This window comes from Scyliorhinus canicula, chromosome 3, assembly GCF_902713615.1.
Source record: "Scyliorhinus canicula chromosome 3, sScyCan1.1, whole genome shotgun sequence".
Lineage (NCBI taxonomy): Eukaryota > Metazoa > Chordata > Chondrichthyes > Carcharhiniformes > Scyliorhinidae > Scyliorhinus > Scyliorhinus canicula.
This window is the reverse complement of record NC_052148.1, coordinates 207277916-207300670: the sequence shown is the minus strand read 5'-3', so window position 1 is coordinate 207300670 and position 22755 is coordinate 207277916. Positions and strand designations below refer to the sequence as shown.

At 46.2% G+C, this 22755-nt stretch overlaps 1 protein-coding gene across 7 annotated transcripts in view; it reads right to left on the bottom strand.

Annotated features, from left to right (window-relative positions):
• Positions 1-22755, bottom strand: part of ablim2 (actin binding LIM protein family, member 2) — a 432986-nt gene that overhangs the window by 145997 nt on the left and 264234 nt on the right. For 4 of the 7 annotated variants that reach the window (XM_038792087.1, XM_038792086.1, XM_038792085.1 and 1 more), the window contains exons 13-14: positions 17543-17653; positions 5197-5286 (exon numbers count right to left, since the gene is read on the bottom strand). The exons of 2 other annotated variants lie outside the window; for them this stretch is intronic. In XM_038792087.1, coding sequence (XP_038648015.1) covers positions 5197-5286; positions 17543-17653 — 201 coding nt within the window. The remainder of the gene's footprint in view (positions 1-5196; positions 5287-17542; positions 17654-22755) is intronic. One more of the 7 variants, XM_038792088.1, reaches the window with a different exon arrangement.

The following is a 22755-nucleotide window of genomic DNA, read 5'->3' as shown; positions in this document are numbered from 1 at the left end:
TGATAGTCACATTTTAGTTGGCATCCCAGACCATTTCCTCTTCCTCAATCACCAACACCCTAGGCCCCATTACCGTTGGTATCCTGACATAATCCACGCTGTTACCCTTCAACCCTCTCTCTTCTCCTTCAACAATGTTCAGATCAATGTCCGCGTACCCTTCCGCTCCAAGAATCCCAGCCCTTTACCATTGACTTGCCCTCCTCCTGCCTGCTCACCGGGTCCACAAGTATCTCAGTGTCGCCACCTTCAACCTTCGATATTCTTTCATTTGACATCGTCGTATCCTCACCCTCCCACCCTACTGGCTCTGCCTGACCCTAGTAACCCTCACCGTTACCTCATACCAAACTACCCTCAGTTCGCAACCCGAGAATCCACAATTGACCCCAGATCCCTCTCTATGAGCCCCTTCACACTTCAATGATCTCTCTTTCTACCTTGATACTCCCATGCCTCTCAGACATCTAATAACATCCTCTCCCCATCTGGAAAGCACCATGGACTTCCCACCCTCCCGCTCTGTTCCATTTACTGTCCTGCAAGATCCCTCTAACACCCTGTTCCCAGCACCCCTAACCACCCATGCCCCCTCTAGAACTGAACATCCGCACCATCTCTTCATTCCTCACCTACCCTTCTTTTAACATCTCTTCCCCCCCCCCCCCCCCCCCCCCCCACACCATCAGATTCTCACTGCCCAACAATACCTCCTGCAGCTGGATGATCCAATCTCATGGCAAGATCCCTGAAAGAAGGTGAGATCCCATGGTGAAGTTGGTCTGCTGACAACAACCATTGGAGTGATTGAAGCTCCACCCACCCAGTATGCAGGTGGTGTTCCATGGTCTGATTGTTGTAGGCCTCCATCTTCTGCTTGGATCTCCGCAAACTGCCCAAGGTCTTCTTAAGTCCCGATTTTGCATGACCGTGGATCCGGGTGAGGTCCCATTTGTGGAATGCAAATCTGATTCGTATCGACCTCTGGCAAGAATGGTTACCTGCCATGGCGGGCACCTGCGGAAGGTCCCACTGTCATTTTATGCCAATGTGAAACCGATTGTTGGACCTCCCACTGAAGTCTCCCCCTTACCCATCATTAAACCAGCTGAGAAGGGCATGGGAGAATACCACCCTGAGTATGACCTTCAAAAACACAGTTAGACTTCACTTAACAAGATGTAATTTTTCATAGGTTTCTACAGTGAGGCTAGGAGTATAAACATAAAGATCTGATTGTTTGCAGTCTCTGGAGGCTTCCAACAAGCACCCTACGAAGAAGTGCAGAATCACTGACAGCAACTTCTGGATTTCCATATTTGAGAGACTCCTGAAGTTGCTCTTATATTCGGAGGAGTAATGATGACAAACAAACACAGTTTTGCTGTCATTGTTCTGGCAACATCCGGCCCAAGACCAATTTCATGTTCACAGTAACAATATTGTACATTGCTTAATGCACACCTGCTGCATCCCTTTCACAGATAATATAATTGTGACCCTAAATAATTTATGTGGATTAATATCGCCATTAAAATAATGATGATGAATTTTATGATAATATTGCCAACAATAATCTCCACCATGCCCTCAAAGTCAAAACAGATTTAGTATGAGGAACGAACTGGGGGTGATTTTGTGCCCACATTTGCCATCAGCGATAACGGTGAAATGGGTACAAAATTCCACCCAAATTGGGAAACAAAATTCTCGCCAGCGCGATCTTGTTCCTTGATTCCCCGCCCCTCGCTGGTGACATAACGAGTATCCCGCCATTTTATTAAATTTCACTAAATTAAAATATGATGAAGAGGCTTCCTAGCTATATGATCCCCTCTCACTAAATATCCATAAACAGCTATTTGAGAACAAGAAGCAACCGATGAGACCGTGCTGGGTGCACCAAGGTAAGTCTTGTCCCCCGGGGTTAGAGGGATCTGCCTGGCCACTGCCCCCGGCACAGGTTGGCACTGCCTGCCTGTCTGTGTCAACCTGGCAGTGCCAAACTGTTCCAGTGGCAGGCCCTATGGGGAACCCCAATAGCGGGAGAAACCTGGCATTGAGGGGGGACCTGGCTGTAAAGAGGGAGCACCAGCAATATTGCTGCATTTTTGTGGAGGCAGAGGGAGAGGGGTAGAGCCAGGTGCCATGATACCTTCACTGTTGGGAGGGGTGTGGGTGGGAGTTTCTCTTCAGTTCTGATTGGGGCGTTCTTTAAAGATAGCACCACGATCTCTGTGGAGCTGGCCTCAATGGCTCTATCAGGCCTCGCCCCACCAGACTGACACAGTGGCTCAAGATCTGGAGCGATACACTCTGGCTTTCAATCAGAGCGTGACATTCTGAAAAATTAGGGGAAAATTCCCCCCACTGTGTATTTTTATAAAATATATACAGATCTATTCTCATTCATATTTCCAAAATTTTAAACACTGAACATAGGTCCTCAAAATGGTTGCATCAAATGGGCAGAATCTTATAAGAATTTAGCAAAGTATTAGGCTCAGGCAGAGAACTGGCGTGTCGTTCTCCAGTTGCACAGACTTCTCACAAAACCTTGAATGACTTTAAAAAAAAGAGTTGAGCATAGTTGACGGCATCACTTTTCCAGGGCGGGGCCTCAAATACCCAGGAACCTGTTTCAAAGAAATCGGGGCGCCATCTTTACAGGGTGCCCTGACCAGCAATGCACCCACCCCCCAGCCCTCATCACAGAGGTATTCAGGGGCTCTCCACCCCACCCCCAACAATCTTCTCCAGCAACCACCACTCCTTCGACATTCAATGCTGGTAACCCACTTGCAACCACCCCCCCCCCCCCCCCCCCAAAACCAACATTACTCACTGGCAACCTACACCGCACCCCCCCCCCCCCCCCCCCCCCCCGCAAAATTCTCGTCAGCATCCCTAACTCTTAGTGTCCGCTCTCCCCCAACCCATGACAGGTCAATGTACCACCCCCCCCTCCCCCAAATAGGGCTCGCCCCTAGTATGTGGGCAGCACGGTAGCATAGTGGTTAGCACTGTGGCTTCACAGCACCAGGGTCCCAGGTTCGATTCCCTGCTGGGTCACTGTCTGTGTGGAGTCTGCACGTTCTCCCCGTGTCTGCGTGGGTTTCCTCCCGGTGCTCCGGTTTCCTGCCACAGTCCAAAGATCTGCAGGCTTGGTGGATTGGCCATGCTAAATTGCCCCTTATTTGGAAAACATGAATTGGGTACTCTAAATTTATTGAAAAAAAGAGAGCCATATAAAGCCCGTCTGCATTTAATAATCCAGGCTAGCCAACAGGAGTCTGCTCACCTGCTGAGATAAAGGCCCCCACATCCTTCGTTTCAATTCTTAATGGTTGAGACATTTAACAATTTTGGGGCCCCAGGCAAGGGGTACACATCGTTTGTCAAAGACAGTGCAGAGAGGTGGGAACCATGTGACATATGCCTCTGGCTTGTGGAACCAGTTGTATTCCCTTGCTGAACTGTAACACTTAGTCTGCTAATTATCATCTAACTGGTAGCCTCACAGAACAGGAGCTCTGCCCGTGTTGAACACCTGGTCCCATTGTAGCCACCGAAGTTGGCCATTCCCTAAATACAAAATGGAGGAACGCAAAGCTTACAGGTTAAAATGGACAATGTTTGCAGCACCAGCAGGCTGCACCAAGCAAATGTGCATTCTGTCTGCTAAGAGAGCAGACAGCACCGAAACGAACCTTCCGCATACTAATGAGGCAATCTCCAGGATAGTTAACATAGTAATGGAACGATCCCAGGGACAATGGACACAAATGGGGAAGTAACTGCAACAGTGTATGAGAAACCAGACACCCCGGCACCAGCGGGGTCCAAAAACAAAGCACCTGAAAGCCCGCCCAGTAGCCAAGGAACAGCCTCAGTATTGGGGGGGATTCAAACATATCGATTGGGAAGAGACCCAATCGATTCCGAATAGGTAAAGGGGTCCGCCCAAAGGGGCGCGGATCCCTGGGACCTATAAAAGACAGGTCCCACACATAGTTCACTCTTCTTGTCCAGCCCTCCTCTCTCCTTGACCAGCCCTCCTCTCTGGACCAGCACGTCAACCAGCTTTTGCCAAGACGACCTTGAACGAGAGAGAGGAGAGGTTTGGGACAGCAGCCGCCAGCAAGTAAGTGTCTCACAACGATCGCTACCAGAGATAGACACTCCTGACCCCTTTTTAACCCGTACCAACCTGAAGTCTGCAGACCAGAGCAGAGCAAGAGGCCTTGTCCCCTGATCCGGCAGTTCCCTTGAGATAAGTATTGGTTTATTTAGCGGTAGGAATAGTTTAATCCTCTTAGCGTGTGCATGGATAGTATTATAATAAACTCAGTTATTTGAACTTACTAATTGGTGTATGGTTTTATTGCTTTGAACTTAACCTTGAAACTTCTGGCGGTATCTTAACGATACCTGGCAACTCCAGAGCTAAGTAACGAAACAGAGCCAAATTGAGTGTTGAGGACACTCACCCAGAACGAGCAACACCATCTACATTGCTTCCGCTGGAAATTCTGTACCATCTCCTGCAAGACTGAGTCATCTCTGCATGCCTATCTCATTGTGTGAAGACACCATCAGAAAAGTGAATTATACACCATCAGTTTCAAGCCCACCAACCTCCATGGAGGAATGCCTCATTGGACTCTGATTCTGAAAACAAATGATATTTCATTCCTCTGTGCTCTCCACATTGTAAATCTTTCTTTTCTCTATCCCTCTCCTTACTGTCTTGAAGGTGAGGGGTATATTGCAATCCTTCTTTTTGCATTTTGAGTGTGTACAAATAAACTAACCATGTGCGTTCATCCTATCCACGTGCTTGCTGTGGGATTATTAATAGAAAATTGGATCACACAAAAACCAAGGGGTTGGGAAATACGCCACCACTTATAACGAGGGAAATGAATCAGAAACATCATTCTGTTTATGGACAGGTAATGAAAGGAGAAATTAAACCCTGTTTAAATTAGCGTCCCCCCCCCCATAATCCCCCTTCTCCCCCCCCTCCCTCCCCCCCCCCCACCTCCCCCCCCCCCCCCCCCCACCTACCACCTGTAACAACAGCATGACAGTGAGATTTTGCAGAACACCACATACTCTTGTATAAAAGCCAAAATTATAAAAAGAGGCAAAGAAAGGTTATATAAAGACCAGCAAAGCACATGCAGTTCCTACCTGGTACATGGAAATGCCTAGGAGCCTGGACATAAGATTTGCTGTCTAGGTGCATGGATAAGCTGGGAGTGCTCCGACGACTTTCACTGCCTCCAAAGAGAAAAAGCAAAGAAGGTAGAGAAAAGAAAGTGGGAAGCAGAGTAATAGTTATATGCTTAGTGGTAGAAGGATATAATGCCATAGTAAGATTCAATCAATTGGGTAAGAGGCCAGTACTTATAAAGCTATGGAGTAACATCCAGCTTTTCAGCTGAGTACATCCAATATGCATAAACATCCTCCCAAAGAGGTTTAAATTTTGTTTTAGTTAGTTACCAGGAAAATGTTGTCTATGTTGTGCTAAGGCCCTCAGCATTGGAATTGGTGTTAAAAGTCTTGCATTTACTCTTCAAGCCCCCTCTCCAAATATAATAGGAATGGAGTCATTGCCCATTCCTTTCTGAAAGAGTATTGTTACATTTCAGTACCAAAACTAAAAGTTTATCTATGGCATCATATAACACTGTACCAAGCAAAAATGCTTATTATTGCTAAATAATGCATTACATTTCAGATTTTAGGTTGATTTTGTAATTGAAAAAATTCTGAGGTGCATTATCTACCAATAATTGAATCCTTTTGATGTATTATTACATCAGTATTTGAAGCCAGGCTAAATGGCTACTGCAAACAGTCATAATAAATACTGAGAGTCTTGGACTATTTTTGGACAAGTGGTTATAAGGCTTAATGCTCTGCTAAAGTTTGCCAAATTAAAGATTGCAAAGGTAGATACTAATAAGACTTAAAACTAAATTCAAGTATTTGTGCATCATTCGCCAACGTTTATGAAGTCTGAGTATTTTAAAGCAATATAGTTGGGAAAAAGGAAGACATTGCAATCAACAGAGAGTGAAAGAAAAATAACTGCTTCCAAGTTCTGTGTGCAGCAGGAGAGACTGATCCTTCCCTTCTTTTTTGTGTTTTCAAAGAAGGATGTTTTATTTGACCATTTTACATATTTTACCAAACTGCATATACTGTGCGAAGAAAAAAGACATTGCACATAATCCATGTTCTTTCTGTTGTAAGATTTATTAGTAGTGCTTTGAAACAGATGAACAGTAACGATATCCAGAACAAGGTGTAAGTGCACACGTTGCCACAAGTTCCAAGCATATGCAGATAGTGATCTCTGTATGTTAATTGATTTATGTAATAACCATACTACACTACGCTCAAAAAGGCCTATCTGAATGGCTAAATATGAGGTAATTGTGCATGATTTATTACAGAACATCTGCCATTGAGAACAAAGGCCTATACTTATATAGTATGTATAATAATTCTTGTCATAAATATTCCTTAGAAAAATCTCATTAGAAATTAACTAATAGAAAAAGATCATTTGGCAACATTTTTACCCTTTTCAGCTCACTTCAATTGAGCTGCTGATAGAACAATGTCCAAGTCAACGTAGTTATTTTGCTCCAAGGCAGCCTCGCTAGTGACATTAGTTTAGTACTGCGTCATAAAAAAATAACTTTAGAGTAGATTTTAAAGTGTCCTTGGAGTTTCTTTAACAAAAATGTTTTCATTTAAGAACAATTGCAGGTGCACATTTTGAGGGGATATAATGCTACAGTCACCAAGTGCTTTTGCACATTTAATTAGTTCTTTTGGGTGACTTTGTAGTTTTGAAAGTACCCATTTCCATTTTTTAATTTTATGTCTTTATGCTGTACTTTGCAAGATGAAAGAAGAGACTCCAAACCATGCCCAAATTCTATCAGGAATTACACAATTGAGAAATTTAATTTGAGGCTGAAAATCATTATGATCTGATATTAAATAATTCTATTTACTGCCAATAATTGCTACAAATTTGGCTTTTACGTTTTCTTTGCATTGATATGGATTTTAAAATGTCATTTGCTCCATCAAGCCTGCTCAATTTTCAGATATGCCTTTTAATTTAAGAAACAACCCAATATATCTCACTATGAATTAAGGGCTCTACAACTGAGAAACAAACAGTATAAGGAGTTTGATGTAAAATTGGAATCTCATCGTCTTTCGAGAATAAACAGTTTTAAATGGCAGGGATTTTCACTGTAATATATGTGGACTCTTTTAGGCAACAAATTATTATTTTGTTAATTCATTATCATAAATCTTTCACTTAATTAGAAAATTGTTCTGAGTACGCATTTATGTAGTAGAAATGGTTAAATGTTCTAGTAACTCTATGGAGATTTGTTATTTGAAAATTTCCAATGGTTGTACAATTTCATCCATCATGATCGTTACCATTTAATCAAAATAGAAAGTGATGCCCTCGTAGAAATTGATTATACTTTGCTGATTGTACAAAGTTCCAAAAACCAGTGGCTATATAAATGTGTGCTGAATGAAATCCTAACGGAACAGGTGTTGATTGAAAATTCTTCACAGAATCTGCCAAACAATCTTTAATATGTTTTAAAAAAGTTTTTAAAAATAAATTTAGAATACCCAATTATATTTTTTCCAATTAAGGGGCAATTTAGCGTGGCCAATCTACCTACCCTGCAGATCTTTGGGTTGTGGGGGTGAAACCCACGCAGACAAGGGGATAATGTGCAAACCCCACAGGGACAGTGACCAGAGCCAGGATTAGAACCTGGGTCCTTAACCACTGTGCCGCCGTGCCACCCTATCTTTAATATGTTTAATCAAAAACAAGGAAATGATGGTAAACCATTCTCCCACCTGGAATAATGTGTTCAATTCTGGGCTCTATATTTTCAAAAAGGCGGCAAAGTCATAGGGAGGGTCCAAGGGAGATTTACCAGGATGGTACCGGGGGACAGAACTGGAATTATCTAGAGAGATGAGAGAATCTGTTCTCCTTGGAGCACAGGAGACTAATGAAGGTTCACAATTATGAGGAATTTTGATAGAGCAAATAGAGAAGGGCTAAATTTTAGGAGGAGCATTAGGACCCTGATTTTGACATAAAAGGGAGTTCCTGAGCCTGCATTTGCTGGCAGAGGAACCTACTTGGCATTTTTACCACAAGCAGATTCCCAATCGGTCATCTGTAGGTTGCTGCCCAATTACGGATGATCTGTGGCTCCTGATGTTCTCGACCTGATCAGAAGACCAGAGGTCAGCTGAGCATTGCTGATAAAGAAAGGGGAGCTGGAGCCAAGTGACGAGTAAAAATAAATAAATAATTGGGGTCATGGGTGCTATATCCTCTCCCTGTAGCCCGAGTTTGCACCATACAGCCTTTCACTGTCACTCCCCCCTTCCTGGATTGTGGCAGGGAGGCCACCTCCATTTGACTGGCAGCTGCCCCATGTGGCGAGGTTGGAGGGGTTGCCTTGCCATTGACAAAATGCAAGTCCACAAGTACATATGTATGTTGGTAAATTGCCAACAGCACCATAAAATGACCCCTAATTGAACCATTAATTATGTAAGTCGGTTGCCCGCCTCCTTTAGGCAAGCAGCTTCTCTGCATCTGGTCCTTCCGTTGGCAAAAATACCCTGACAGCAGGACCATGTCAGGGGATCAATCCAACTCAACTCCCCACGATTATACATGTCCCCACACCTCCCAGGCCACCTATTAGGGATTCGCAAAATCCCTAATTATCACAAAAAGAAGGGTTGGTAACCAGAGGAGTCAGACTTAAAATCTTTGGCAAAAAATGTCAAAAAGAAATTATTTGGCAAAAAGAAATTATTTTACTCAACGAGTTATGATGATCTGGAACCCACTGTCTGAAGGGGTGATGGAAGCAGCTTTATTTGTACCTTGCAGATGGGAAATGAATATATATTTCAAGTGAAAAAAGCCCCAGGGATATGGGGAAAGAGCAGGGGTGCGGGATTATTGGATTGTTCTATCAAAGAGTCAGCACAGGTGCAGCAGATTGAGAGCCCCCTTCTGTGCTCTATGATTCATTCTCTCCCTCTCAACCTTCCTGCAGCCGGATGATGCATAGGTCAGACTTTTGCTTGTTTCTGTCACTAATTCTTCCTGGAACAGGTCGCTAATCTGTCGCCAGGGGCTTCCAATTTGAAGGGGATTACAGCACATCAAGCATAGCCACACTCACACTGACTGAGGGGCAATTTAGCATGGCCAATCCACCTAACCTGCCCGTCTTTGGACATTGGGAGGAAATTGGAAGATCTTGTGAAAACCTGCAGAGGGAGAACTTGCAAACTCTGCACAGACAAGCCCCAGGCCGGAATCGAACCCGGGTCTCTGGCGCTGTGAGGCAGCATTGCTAATCAGTATGCCACCCTCCTCTATGAGTCTACAATGTCGAGACATAATCGTGGTTTAAAGTGCCATCAAAGCTTCATAGGTACTTTTAATCATTTTGCTATTTACCCATCAATGTGATTCAATGTCTTCCAATAATGATGTATGGCAAAAACAGTGTACTTACATTCGAACAAAACCATCTTTCCTTGGCAATTTAACATCCGGTGAGTTAACAAAGCATAAAATGGTGCTGCTGAAGCTTAGAACTACACACACCGAAGCCATCTGACACTTAACTAAAGCTAGAAATTAATGCTGAAAATGGACTAGCAGGTATATCAAACAACCACCTAAGCATTGGGATCACAATGGCAACACCAGACAGACAAAGACAATAAAGGCTGCCTTGATGTCAGCTATTAAAATATGGGAAAATAATATTCTCATAATAGTATTCTGTAAGCAATCTGAAAAGAAAATGAAAAAGAAGACAAAGTCATTGCAGTCTTCATAGCATTACTGCATAATGGCAAACTGATCTTTTGATATGTGGCATTTCAATTTGGTTGAGGGATTATTTCATGGTATGTAAGTATAAATGATGGATGCACTGTTCAATTTAACTTTCCGATTTGAAGGATTTGCCAATGTCAAGGGAACTTTCATCTTACCTGCAGTGAATGTGCTATTAGTGCAGTTATTGGCTCCAACGTTCAACCCAAGATTATATCGGGACCCTGCAGAAGCCCTGACACACCAACATCATAGGAGGGCATTTGATTTTCCAATAAGCAATTCTCAGACTCTAACTCCGAGTTAGAGTCAGAGACTTTGACAGTTCCAATTTACTTACCTGGATAGCTACGCAAGAAATGTTAGACAGACAAATTCTAATCTTACTCCTGGATAACTATACAACTGACCACCCCCCCTCCCCAAATTGCCAATGACTCACATTGACCCTTCTTCCCAACTCTTCACTCAACCTCCCAACAAACATATCATCTCATCACCCTGCTGAACCAACCTGATTCGCTCCAGTACCTGACTAACCCCAGGCTATCCCCTTGACTCTCCTATCCACTGAGCTGCACACCTTACCCACCTGCCACCTGAACTACTTACCACCATGTCCACCTTCCACCCTGCTATTCTGCCCCGACTCACTTGCCATCCTACCCACTTTCCACTCTTATAATCATCGAGAGAATTATGAACGCAGCCCAGTCCATCACATGAACCCACCTTCCATCCATTGACTCAGCCTACACTTCCCGCTGCCTTGGGAAAGCGAGCAGCAGAATCAAAGACCCCTCCCATCTGGGTTATTCTCTCTTTCATCGGGTAGAAGATACAAAAGATTGAGAACACGTACATTATATTCAAAAACAGCTTCTTCCCTGCTGTTACCAGACGCGTGAATGGCCCTCTTATGGACTGAACTGATCTTTCTACGCATCTTCTCTACAGTTGTAGCACTATATTCCGTATGCATCACCCGATGTCTATGTATTTACATTGTGTATTATTATTTGGATTGGATTAGAATGGATTTGGATTTGTTTACTGTCACGTGTACCGAGGTACAGTGAAAAGTATTTTTCTGCGAGCAGCTCAACAGATCATTAAGTACATGGGAAGAAAAGGGAATAAAAGAAAATACATAATAGGCAACACAAGATATACAATGTAACTACATAAGCACTGACATCGGATGAAGCATACAGGGTGTAGTGTTAATGAGGTCATAGAACATAGAACAGTACAGCACAGACAGTCCATAAGAGGGTCATTTAGAAGTCTGGTGAATGTAGAGAGAAATTGAAATGTACTATCTCAGGCAAGGATGCCATGATTTCTCAAGCATTTGTGCTGATCCCCTCCTCTATGGAAAGAGTGGCCAACTGGATGGAGAATTGGGAACGTGCATGCTGTATCAGACCAATGGCCTGCAACTACATTGCCACTTTGCGCAGGATGGAGGAAGTCTTGCCTTGGTGGCTCAATGCTTCATTAAATACAGCCGTGCTCTGCAGAGATTATATAGCTCCTCCCTGCCGGGGCAGTCTTTGGTGGAACCCTTGTGGCTTCCCAGAGGAAGCCAACCAGGAGCATCTCATCGGTCAGAGCAGGGATACAAGTATCCTGCCTTCAGCTCAGCTAAGCCAAATTGATTGCATCACGCAGGAGTATTAGAAAGCGGATGAAAAAGATTTATTAGTTGTACGAGGGAATTCACTTGGGTGTGTTCACAGTGTAATGTTTCTGATTACTTCAATGAATCAAACACGATGGGGGCGATTTTGAGCCCCCATTAGCTGTCAGTATAAAGGGTGACGGGGACCCAAAATCTCGCAAGTGTAAGGGAAAGAGGAAACGAGATTCTCACCTGCGCGGTATTGTTTCCCAATTTTGCACATCCCTTGCCGATGGCGTAATGAGGTTCCCGCCCTTCATTTCAATAAATGTTAATACATTTACATATAATTATAGGGCTTCCCCTGAATATGTTCCCCCCTCATTTACAAATGCGAGGTAATGCATTTTGGAAGGTCTAGTACAGGTATGGAATATACAGTGAATGGTAGAACCCTCAAGAGTATTGACAGTCAGAGAGATCTAGGTGTACAGGTCCACAGGTCACTGAAAGGGGCAACACAGGTGGAGAAGGTGGTCAAGAAGGCAGACGGCATGCTTGCCTTCATTGGCCGGGGCATTGAGTATAAAAATTGGCAAGTCATGTTGCAGCTGTATCGAACCTTAGTTAGGCCACACTTGGAGTATAGTGTTCAATTCTGGTTGTCACACTACCAGAAGGATGTGGAGGCTTTAGAGAGGATGCAGAAGAGATTTACCAGGATGTTGCCTGGTATGGAGGGCATTAGCTATGAGGAGAGGTCGAATAAAGGCAGCACGGTAGCACGGTGGTTAGCATAAATGCTTCACAGCTCCAGGGTCCCAGGTTCAGTTCTCGGCTGGGTCACTGTCTGTGCGGAGTCTGCACGTCCTCCCCGTGTGTGCGTGGGTTTCCTCCGGGTGCTCCGGTTTCCTCCCACAGTCCAAAGATGTGCGGGTTAGGTGGATTGGCCATGCTAAATTGCCCGCAGTGTCCTAAAAGGTAAGGTGTTGGGGCTAAATTGCCCGCAGTGTCCTAAAAGGTAAGGTGTTCGGCACAACATCGAGGGCCGAAGGGCCTGTTCTGTGCTGTACTGTTCTATATCTATAAACTCGGTTTATTCTCACTGGAACGAAGAAAGTTGAGGGGCGACCTGATAGAGGTCCATAAAAGTATAAGGGGCATAGTCAGGGACAGGGACAGTGGACAGTCAGGGACTTTTTCCCAGGGTAGAGGGGCCAATTACTAGGTGGCATAGGTTTAAGGTGCGAGGGGCAAGGTTTAGAGGGGAGGTACGAGGCAAGTTTTTTTTTTTTTTTTACACAGAGGGTAGTGGGTGCCTGGTGGTGGTGGAAGCAGGGACGATAGTGAAGTTTAAGGGGCATCTTGACAAATACATGAACAGGATGGGAATAGAGGGATACAGGCCCTGGAAGTGTAGAACATTTTAGTTTAGACAGGCAGCATGGTCGGCGCAGGCTTGGAGGGCCGAAGGGCCTGTTCCTGTGCTGTACTTTTCTTTGCTCTTTGTTCTCACTGAATAGGTTAAAAAAAACTTGAAGCAGTCAAGGGTAACCCGCTGGGGACACAAAGCTAAGTATAGCACTTGTGAGGAGAAGGACATGCCTCTCCCGGCAGTGCCCTCAGCCAACCTGGCAGTGCCGGGTGGGCACTCTGGGGAGTCCCTCTGGGGGGTTCCCCTTCTATGTGATAGGGCGGGCTTATGCCTCGATACGTGTGCAGGAGATGGGGCGGCGTGCTCTGATGCTTGTGGGGCGATCGCCTCAATGCTTGTGGGGTGTCCCCCGTGTCAGTTGAGGGAGGGTATTATTTTTGTCGCAGATTGGGGTGCCATTTCGAGAAAGCACTCCGATCTTGGTGGAGCCGTCATTGCCGGCTCTGTCAGGTCCGTCACAGTAAAAGCTATGCTCCAGATTATTTTTGCAGAGTGCACTAAAATCTGGAGAGAAAAGTTGGCTGTGCAGCTGGAGAGCTGAACGTCGGTTTTCCCGCCTCTGCCAGCGCTCTGTGTACTGAGGAAAAGATTCCGACCTTTACCCGAGCTCCTTAACCTCCAAATTCCATAAGGACAGTGTCCTCCAAGTCCTTGGTAAACAAGGAAAGGCTAAGAACGTAACAATAGCAATTTTAACTGTAAGAATAGTCAGTGCTAAGGATTGGGAAGCAGAGGGTTTATTATGGCACTGCCATCACACACTCAAATTAGCTAAACCTGTGCTTATATGAGACTATTGCTGGCTTATTTTACAGCCCACTGAGCACTGCAGGCACCGTGGCCACATCTGGCTCCTCAGAGCAAGTGGAAGATGCCAATTCATCTGCACTTTCTTCTTGCTCCAGCTCCATTTCATTCAGCAGCAAGATACTGTGGGAGACAGAGCAGACCATCTGGAGAACCTTGATAGTGCATACAGAAAGGTAACGTCCCTATCCTCCCCTCTCAGTCTGCCTGAATTGCATCATCGGAAAACCAATAACTTGCTCGAAGATCATCCTTGCGGCTATGTGGCTTTTGTTGTACCTCGTCCCTTTGTCATTGGCAGTCCTCCTCAGAGGAGTCATTGGCCAGTTCCTCAGAGAGTAACCCCTATCTCCAAGAATCTACCCACTCTGTGGGGAGGTGCAAAAACCAGAGGGAGATGTGACTGTTGAGGAACAAATGAATCATGCCAGATTCCAGGATATCTTGCAGAGCCATGCATGATCACCTTTCGATTGTCACCTAAAAGCAGAAAATTGAGGGATGGAATCACTTCCAATTGATGAGTCGAGACTGAGAGCAGTGGATAACTTCCTGTACCTGTCAATCCAGGCACCGCAGCAAATGTGAGAGCACTCTGTATCTGACTGGCCTCATTGTGTCAAATTAGACATAAGTGGCAGCTTTAGCAAACATGGCAACAGTATCCTGGGATATGCACTTTTGGGCACCAGTCTGTGAGATCCATGAGAAATCAGCAGCCAATCCCTGGAAAGAACCAGAAGCAACAAAATTCAGGATTGTGGTGATCTTATCGCCACTGGCAGCACCCATTTTGAACAGGCCTTATTCCAGGAGGCTGCATATGTCAGAAAAGCTGTCAAAGCCTGAGCCTTTTGTGAAACTGTTGCTCGGTTATGTTGAGGAAACGAATCCCCTTTCTGTATACTGTGTGCTGGGGGGAGGTATTGCTTCGAGCTGGAGCTCTACCCTTATGAAGCGTGATCTACCTGGCACACTGCACCCGGAAAGGAGCTGCCGTGGCACAATGTGGCCAGTAAATGATGGGAGACCCTGCTACCGGGACCTACCAGGCTCGCCACACCTCGCAAAGCCGCGCCTATTGTGGGCAGGATCACTTTTGGCAAATCTGCATATTAGAGCGACACTGCTAGTCTCACTTTAATGTGCAGTTCCCAGAGGTCTCAAAGGCATTGGGATCTTCCCCCTTCACCTCGGAGTCCTCAGGTGAGCACCATTCAGTACTGGTCTCCAAAAGCAGGGGCCAGACGGATCGGCACTGGTGGGGGTCTCCCAGGGACTGGAGGCCCCCAGGTGCATGTTCTCTGGTCAGGGTGGTACCCTGGCACTGCTGATGTCACCCAGGCACCTCCAACCTGGCACCCTGGCAGTGACACCTGGGTGGCAGCCTGGCAGGGGCATTGCCAATGTGCCAAGCTGATTTTATTTTGCAGTGATTGGACAGGGGGTTCCTTGCACGGGTGTGGGGTGTAAGGGGGTGCCTGAGGACCCCTTACAATGAGTTTGGGCTGAGGGGAGGTTCAGGGGTTGCGTCAGGGGCTCGGGAAGCCATATTTAAATGACGTCCCAATCTCGCCCTGCACTGAAGAGTTCCAGTGAGTGGGGCTCCTCAGTGCAGGAAATGGGACCAAGTGCAGACTCAGCCACACATTCCCTGCTGAGGTCCCATTTCTAACCCGTTAGATCACATCTTGTTCGCTTTGGTCCCATTTGGTTCAATTGCGCCTATAGTCTCTAATCCGTGGGGTTGCATGTGACTGCAGGAACGACAGCACTTGTTGTTGCTGATCCTGCTGTGCTCTTGCTGTTGGTGTGGTTCCTGATCCAGTTGCTGCTCCTGTTGTTCCTCAAAAGAAGTCCATATTGCGGCATAATTGTTCCCATGCTGCAGTGAATGGTGACAACAAGGAAGATCAGATCAAGGTGAGTAAAGTCCAACATAGTTGAAAAGGCTTTTCAAAAGTTAGAAATCACGTGTGAAGCAATGAAATGACACTCTGAGAACAAGTGCTATGAGCAAGCATTTCACATAGTCAGGACAGCAGCAGTACAATTTCAATATTTAAAGGTATTTGTGCCTGTCAGTTTCATTGAACAATGGGGGCGGGATTCTCCGATCGCCGACACTGAAATCGCGTTCAGCCGGAGAATCCCCTTTTGCGCAGAAATCAGGGGTGGCGCCGCTTTTGTAATGCTCCGCCCCCTCAAAAATGGCGTACTTGAAGAGCACGCCGCACGCCGTCGGGGCGGCCTCAGGACGTCACCCGAGGTCCTCCCCCGATGCTCCACCCCCGATGGGCCAAGTTCCCGGCGGCATGGAACACTTGTCCTTTTTTTCTCGTGAACCCGGTGTGGCGGCTGCAGTCCGAGTCCAGCACCGCCACAGATGGGGGGGTGGGGGAAGAGAGCTGTTCCGTGGGCAGTGGGGGGGGGCTTTGACGGGGGACGAGGCGGATTACAGCGGGGCAGTTTTTGGCAGGCCGGGTCCGCACGCAGCCAGCGGCATGTTGCATGACGTGGCCGCTGCAGGCTGCTGCTGTGCGCACGCACGGCCATGGACCGAGCAATTCTCCAGTCGTATCTGCAGGTAAAGCCGGGGGCTTAATGCTGCGTGCCTGTTGGCTCCCCACCAGACGGAAGATCGGTGCAGCTTTTGCCCCATTTTTTCGGGCGTAAAACGTCACTGTTCGCACGCCGGCGCCAGCACTTCGGCTTCAAATCGGAGAATCCAGCCTGGGTCTCTGCTTTCACCTTGCTGACTGGAGCGAATTCCACAGAGCTCGGGAAGCCTGTGCACTGGCTGTTAAAGCCAGTACACAATTAATTGACTATTTAAATATTTTAATTACTTACTGACAGCTCCAAGGGCATTTCCTACTTGCCTCCAAATGCAAAATCTGGAACTGGGCGGCATCATGTCAGGTTTCTTTCCCATTGGCTCTTATTGTAGCTCTAAACGTCTACCCCAGTTAACTGTGCAAAGTATGCTTTGTCATTTGATTACTTCCACCCACTTTCCTATATTTATATTTTATTTTTTATGCTAAATATGACTCACTGCTACATCTGGTCGTAATATTACCCTTAAGTAAAATGGATTGTGCTATGTTGCTCTGATGGTGTGCAAACCTCACTACACGATCATTGTTGCCCATGCAATTATAAATCACGCCCAGCATCCTACAAATGTCTGGAGCAAATTAATCAGTTTCTTCAAACAATATAATGACTGGAAAAGGTTTCGACTGATCTTTTCTGCAGCCAATTTGAAAACCATTAACAACTGAGTGAATTTTGATCACGGGAAAATCAGGTGTGTGGCAAATTTAGGAACTGATTTTTGTGCTTGATTTCCTAATATGTCAAAGAATGTAGCCTCACAACACTTAGCTCAATACATTTAGAAAAAATATATTATGCCAGTTAGACTGCAAAGTTGGGCTGCAGCAATGACTTGAATTTACTTACAAACACTATTTTGTAAAGTTAAATATGCATGGAAAAACAGCTTTGCAATGCAATACAACTTTGATTTATCGAATAAATGTTGAATTGCATGTACTAAAAGAATATTATTATGCAAGGTTCAATACCAGCTATGTATATGATATATACCTGAGAAAATATACTGACATCAAGTTTGCTATACAAACATGCATAGACCCCCTATCTCTTTGGATAGGCACAGTGGTACATCTTGACAAGCTCATCACGTGCATCTTACCTTTAAAATAAGGAACATAGTTAGGTGTGAGAGTGGATGGAGGGCTGGAGTGAGTTGACAAGGAGCTGTAACTACCAGTATGCAGAGAATGAATACCAGCAGAGGTGAGCTCTGAGCAGAACAAAAAGGGTGCAAGTAAAGAGAGAAAATTGTTTAAATGTATTTGGTAATAAGAGGTGGAAGTGAGATCGGTTTTATTTTTCCACACACCTACATTATTTTCATCCTTTTCAATATTCTTCTGATACACACTATTCTTAGATAGTGGATCACAGCGAATAAATTGATTCAACCCTGGCAGCAACCAACACTTAGTCCCAAAGAAATCCATCTGTGTGCCTAGACTCTCCCTCTATCATTCTTAAAAGAACATTAGAAACAGGAGCAGGATACATCTCACCTCCATTTGATGTCTCCCCAGTGACTTTGGTTAACCTTGGGAATTGTAAAGAACTTGCATTTATATATATATAGCACCTCGTCACATCTTTCAATAACATTCCATGGCACTTCACAAGCAATTGATTACTTTAAGGTGCAGTCACTGGTATTTTGTGGCAATGGAATTGCTGTTTCCCCATTACCTGGTTCAGAATATGGAAGGAATTAAAATTTATTATTATACAGTGATAATTATTGCCGAAAGGAACGTTGACCAAGTTCCTTTGGTAAGTGTTGTATTGTGGAATCTTTAATATCACCTGAATAGAATGAGTAGACACGGTTTAAGATTAAAGGTTCATTCAAAAGACACACTTTCCCGAATTCGGAACTTAGTACTGCACTATGGTGTCAGTCTTAAACCCTCAAGTTGTGGAGTGTGGCCTGAAACCACAATCTTATTAAGGGAGGCAAGCTGACACATGGGTGGATTTTCTCATGGGCTTTCGGACCTTGATGTTGAGTCCAACTGGTTTGCCGAGCCCACAATTACTGACAGCTTGCCAACGGCATAACAGGCACCCTTCCAAATTGGACACCTTCATGCTCTCCATCCTCTTACAGATGACGTGGGCTCTCGATGCTACTGATCAAATTAGAGGGATGGTAGCCCCTGGTGGGTACTGCTGAGACAGGTTGGGGATTTCCACATGGAGGCATGACAAAGTTCTGATGGACAAAGCCATTGGGTTCTTTTGATTCTGAGGAAAACCCATCCGGATGCATTGATTGGTTGAGGGGTGAGGCCTTGCCTGGCCACAGCCCCCTCTTTGGGCATGGGACCTCCAGCTACAATGGCACCCCAGCTTGCAGCAGAGAGGCTGGCTCCATTGTGATGCTGGCCTTTGCAAGTTGAAGCAAGCCACTCGGCTGTTGGTAAAATGTAGGCATGCTCACAAAACTGAACAATAATGACAACATGATGTACTATAATATTCTCCTGTGACGGTAAGTATTTTTTGAATAAGCGAATAATTAACCAGATGTATCTTGGTTCTAATGGATATCAAAAAGAAAATTTGGATGCTAACATTAGTTCTTATAATTCAACATTCTTTCTCAGGGGCTCTCATTTGTTAGACTCAATTGTGACCATTTTATTTCATGAGACTTTGCACCTTGAAGTAGCTAACAGTAAGCAAATCAGAAGACTTTCGACAAAGTCCTTCGTAGAAGATTAATGCGTAGCATGGGATTAGAGGTAGTGTATTGAGATGGTTAAAACTGCTTGGCAGACAAGAAACAGAGTAGGAATAAACGGGTCACTTCCCAAATGACTAGTGAGGTACTGGAGGGATCAGTAGTAGGACCCCAGCTATTCACGATGTATATTAGAACAATGAGCAAAGAAAAGTACAGCACAGGAACAGGCCCTTCGGCCCTCCAAGCCTGTGCCAATCATGATAACCTAACTAAAAAAAAATTATTTTGCTCTTACTCAGTCCGTGTCCCTCTATTTCCTCCCTATTCATGAATCCATCCAGATGCCTCTTAAATATTGCTAATGTGCCTGCTTCCACCACCTCCTATGGCAGCGCGTTCCAGGCTCCCACCATTCTCTGCGTGAAAAACTTACCCAGCACATCTCCCTCACCTGTGTCTCCTTGTAATTGACACTTCCATCTTGGAAAAAGCCTCTGACTGTCCACCCTGTCTATGCCTCTCATAATTTTGAAGACCTTTATGAGGTCTCCCCTCAGCCTCCGTCTTCCAAGTGAAAACAATCCTAGCTCATTCAATCTCCCGTCATAGCCAACACCCTCGAGACCAGTCAACAACCTGGTGACCTTCTCTGCACTCTCTCCAAAGCTTCAACGTCCTTCTGATAATGTCGTCACCAGAACTGCACGCAATACACCAAATGCGGCCTAACCAAGGTTTTATATAGCTTCAACATGATTTCCCAACTCTTGTACTCAATGCCCGGCTGATGAATGCAAACATGCCATCTGCCTTCTTAATCACCTTGGCCACCTGTGTGCCACTTTTAGGGAACTGTGGACCTGCAATGATTTAGATGAGGAAACTAAATGGACAGCAGATTTCTCCGTTCCTGAGACTAAGTGTTGACGCCGAGGCAGGATTCATGAATCTCCATGACAGCAAAACCGGCACCCTACTAGGATCGATTCAGCGACTATGGAGGGGCTAGCATTGGCACCACGTGGAACACAATCAATTCCAATGAGAAACGGTACGGGATTCACCGGGCCCGTGATTGTTACTCGGGAGGCTGACAAGCTGAAGTCGCATATACACACTTCACTCCGCAAGCACACTCACCCCAGCCAGCAAGATGGCACTGGTTAGGGCAGCACGGTGGTGCAGTGGTTAGCACAGCTGCCTCACGGCACTGAGGTCCCAGGTTTGATCCCGGCTCTGGGTCACTGTCCGTGTGGAGTTTGCACATTCTCCCCGTGTCTGCGTGGGTTTCGCCCCCACAACCCAAAAATGTGCAGGGTAGGTGGATTGGCCAGACTAAATTGCCCCTTAATTGGAAAAAAATAATTGGGTAATCTAAATTTATTTTTAAAAAATTATTTATTTAAAAAAAAAAGATGGCACTGGTTGCGCTGCAGCGCGCGCATTCCGCTGATGGGTCGGCTGGGGCCAGAGGTGCCCTGGGGCCCACCCATATGACCTGCGGCCCTAAGTTCACAGTGGGCAATCAACGGTGTGCACAACTGCATGGCTGCCTTGCAAGCCATGGCAATGGTGTCTTTGCACCCCGACACCACAGCCCATCTCCTCGCCAACTCCTGCTACTCCCCCCGGCCCTGGCAGAAGCCCGCCCGGTCAGCAGCATAACTGTCAGCAAACTATGGTGATGTTGGACACTTTCTGTACCACTTTTGTCTCCCTCTTCAGCCACGGCAACTGTTTCACGATTTTTAAAAGCACAAGTGAACCTTGCCATCGGGAATTCGCCCTAGTGGAGGTGGAGCATCGCGGAGGCTTCAGAGAATACCAGGTCAGGCCCGCTAATAATATACAAACGGCGTTTACTGTACGTGCTTGACTCAGCTGTCGAGGCACTGGAGAATTGCGATTTGGCGTGAAACCGGCAACCATCACAATTTTGCCGTCAAAACTGATTCTCCTCCCAATCGCGTTTCCCGATTCCGGCATCAGTCGACGAAGAATCTTGCCCCATATATGTAAAACAAATGTCAGTGTCAGATAGTGATGATGACTATTAGACTGAAATGTATGAGTCCCATCTTTGTTGTTGTGAGTTTAACCTATATCAACAATATAAGTACAGGAAGTTCATGCCATTGAATACATTTCAATGGGGAATAAGATGACAAAATTCTGTTTTTACTTAACTTACAGAGGAAAAGTGCATCTTTGCCTGTAAGTCTTTGGATTTTATCATTTAAATAGGAAATGAAAATCGCTTATTGTCACAAGTAGGGGCTGGTTTAGCTCACAGAGCTAATCGCTGGCTTTTAAAGCAGACCAAGCAAGCCAGCAGCACGGTTCGATTCCCGTACCAGCCTCCCCGGACAGGCGCCGGAATGTGGCAACTAGGGGCTTTTCACAGTAACTTCATTGAAGTCTACTCGTGACAATAAGCAATTTCCTTCCTTCCAAGTAGGCTTCAAATGAAGTTACAGTGAAAAGCCCCTAGTCGCCTCATTCTGGTGCCTGTTCGGGGAGGCTGGTATGGGAATTGCGGGTCGAGGGCTCTCATCAGTGTCCGGTTCTTCCTCCTCTTCCTTCACTGGTTTCCTCTTGGGGTGTGGTTGGGGGCGGGTGGCACCAGAAGAGCCCACCTCATCGCCAAGTGATCCTCAAAGACAAGACAAGACGGGTTCGGGTGGCGGTGGAGGGGTCAGTGTGGCGGGTGCAGTGTGGGGCTGTGGTGAGGGTGGTGGAGGGGGCAGTTTGGGGGTGTGTGGGGGTGGGTGGGTGGTGGGTGGTGGGTGTGATCGTGCTGGTGACACATGTGCCATGAGGAACCATAATTCAGTGGGGTCTGACTTGTTCGCCCGATGCCAACCTCTGCCTTGGTGACCGCCCTCTCCCTGGGCCCCATCTATCAGGTACAATGCCCTCTGCTCAGCTGCGGTAAGGGGCCACAGGGCAGGACTGGCGGTCCCCCTCTGTTTTATTCCCTTTCACGGCGGTTGTAGACGGAGGTCTCGGGGTGGGGGGGTGAAATGGAAAACGCAGAGTGTCAGACAGTCTGATGCATGCAGCATAGAGGATGGGTAGCTGGTGCCCTCCATGGCCGGGGCACCCGGTCATGGCAGCCGGTATGGATGCAGGCAGGTGGTGGAGGGTGGGGATTTGGACGCCACCCCCTCCTTCCCGGGTAGGGCGGGGGATGGAGTTACGGGTTTGTGGGTTGAGGGTGAGTGCTGGGGCACAGTGCTGCCTACTCATCCTGGCCGCCCTGAGGAGGTCGTGCAGTTTCTGAGCCTCTGCCCATGACGCTCACGGACTCTGCCACCTGTGCCCAGGCCCGGTGCATGGCGATGGGTGGTAGCATCCAACCCATCCCACGGTACAGGGTCGCCTGTCTCTCCTGTGTGTCCAGTAGGGTCTCCAGTTCCATGCTTGTGGAACACGGTGTCGCTCTCCTTGCTGCCATCTTGTTGGTCACCATAGAGTCCCCATACACCCCCACACACACCCCCTCCCACACACACACACACACACAACCCCGTAAAACCGCTGAAAGAGTGCCGTACATGATACCCAAAAGTTGTAACCCCCACCCCGTCCACTGCCTCTTGTAAAACTCATCTTCCCAACCTCGGTTC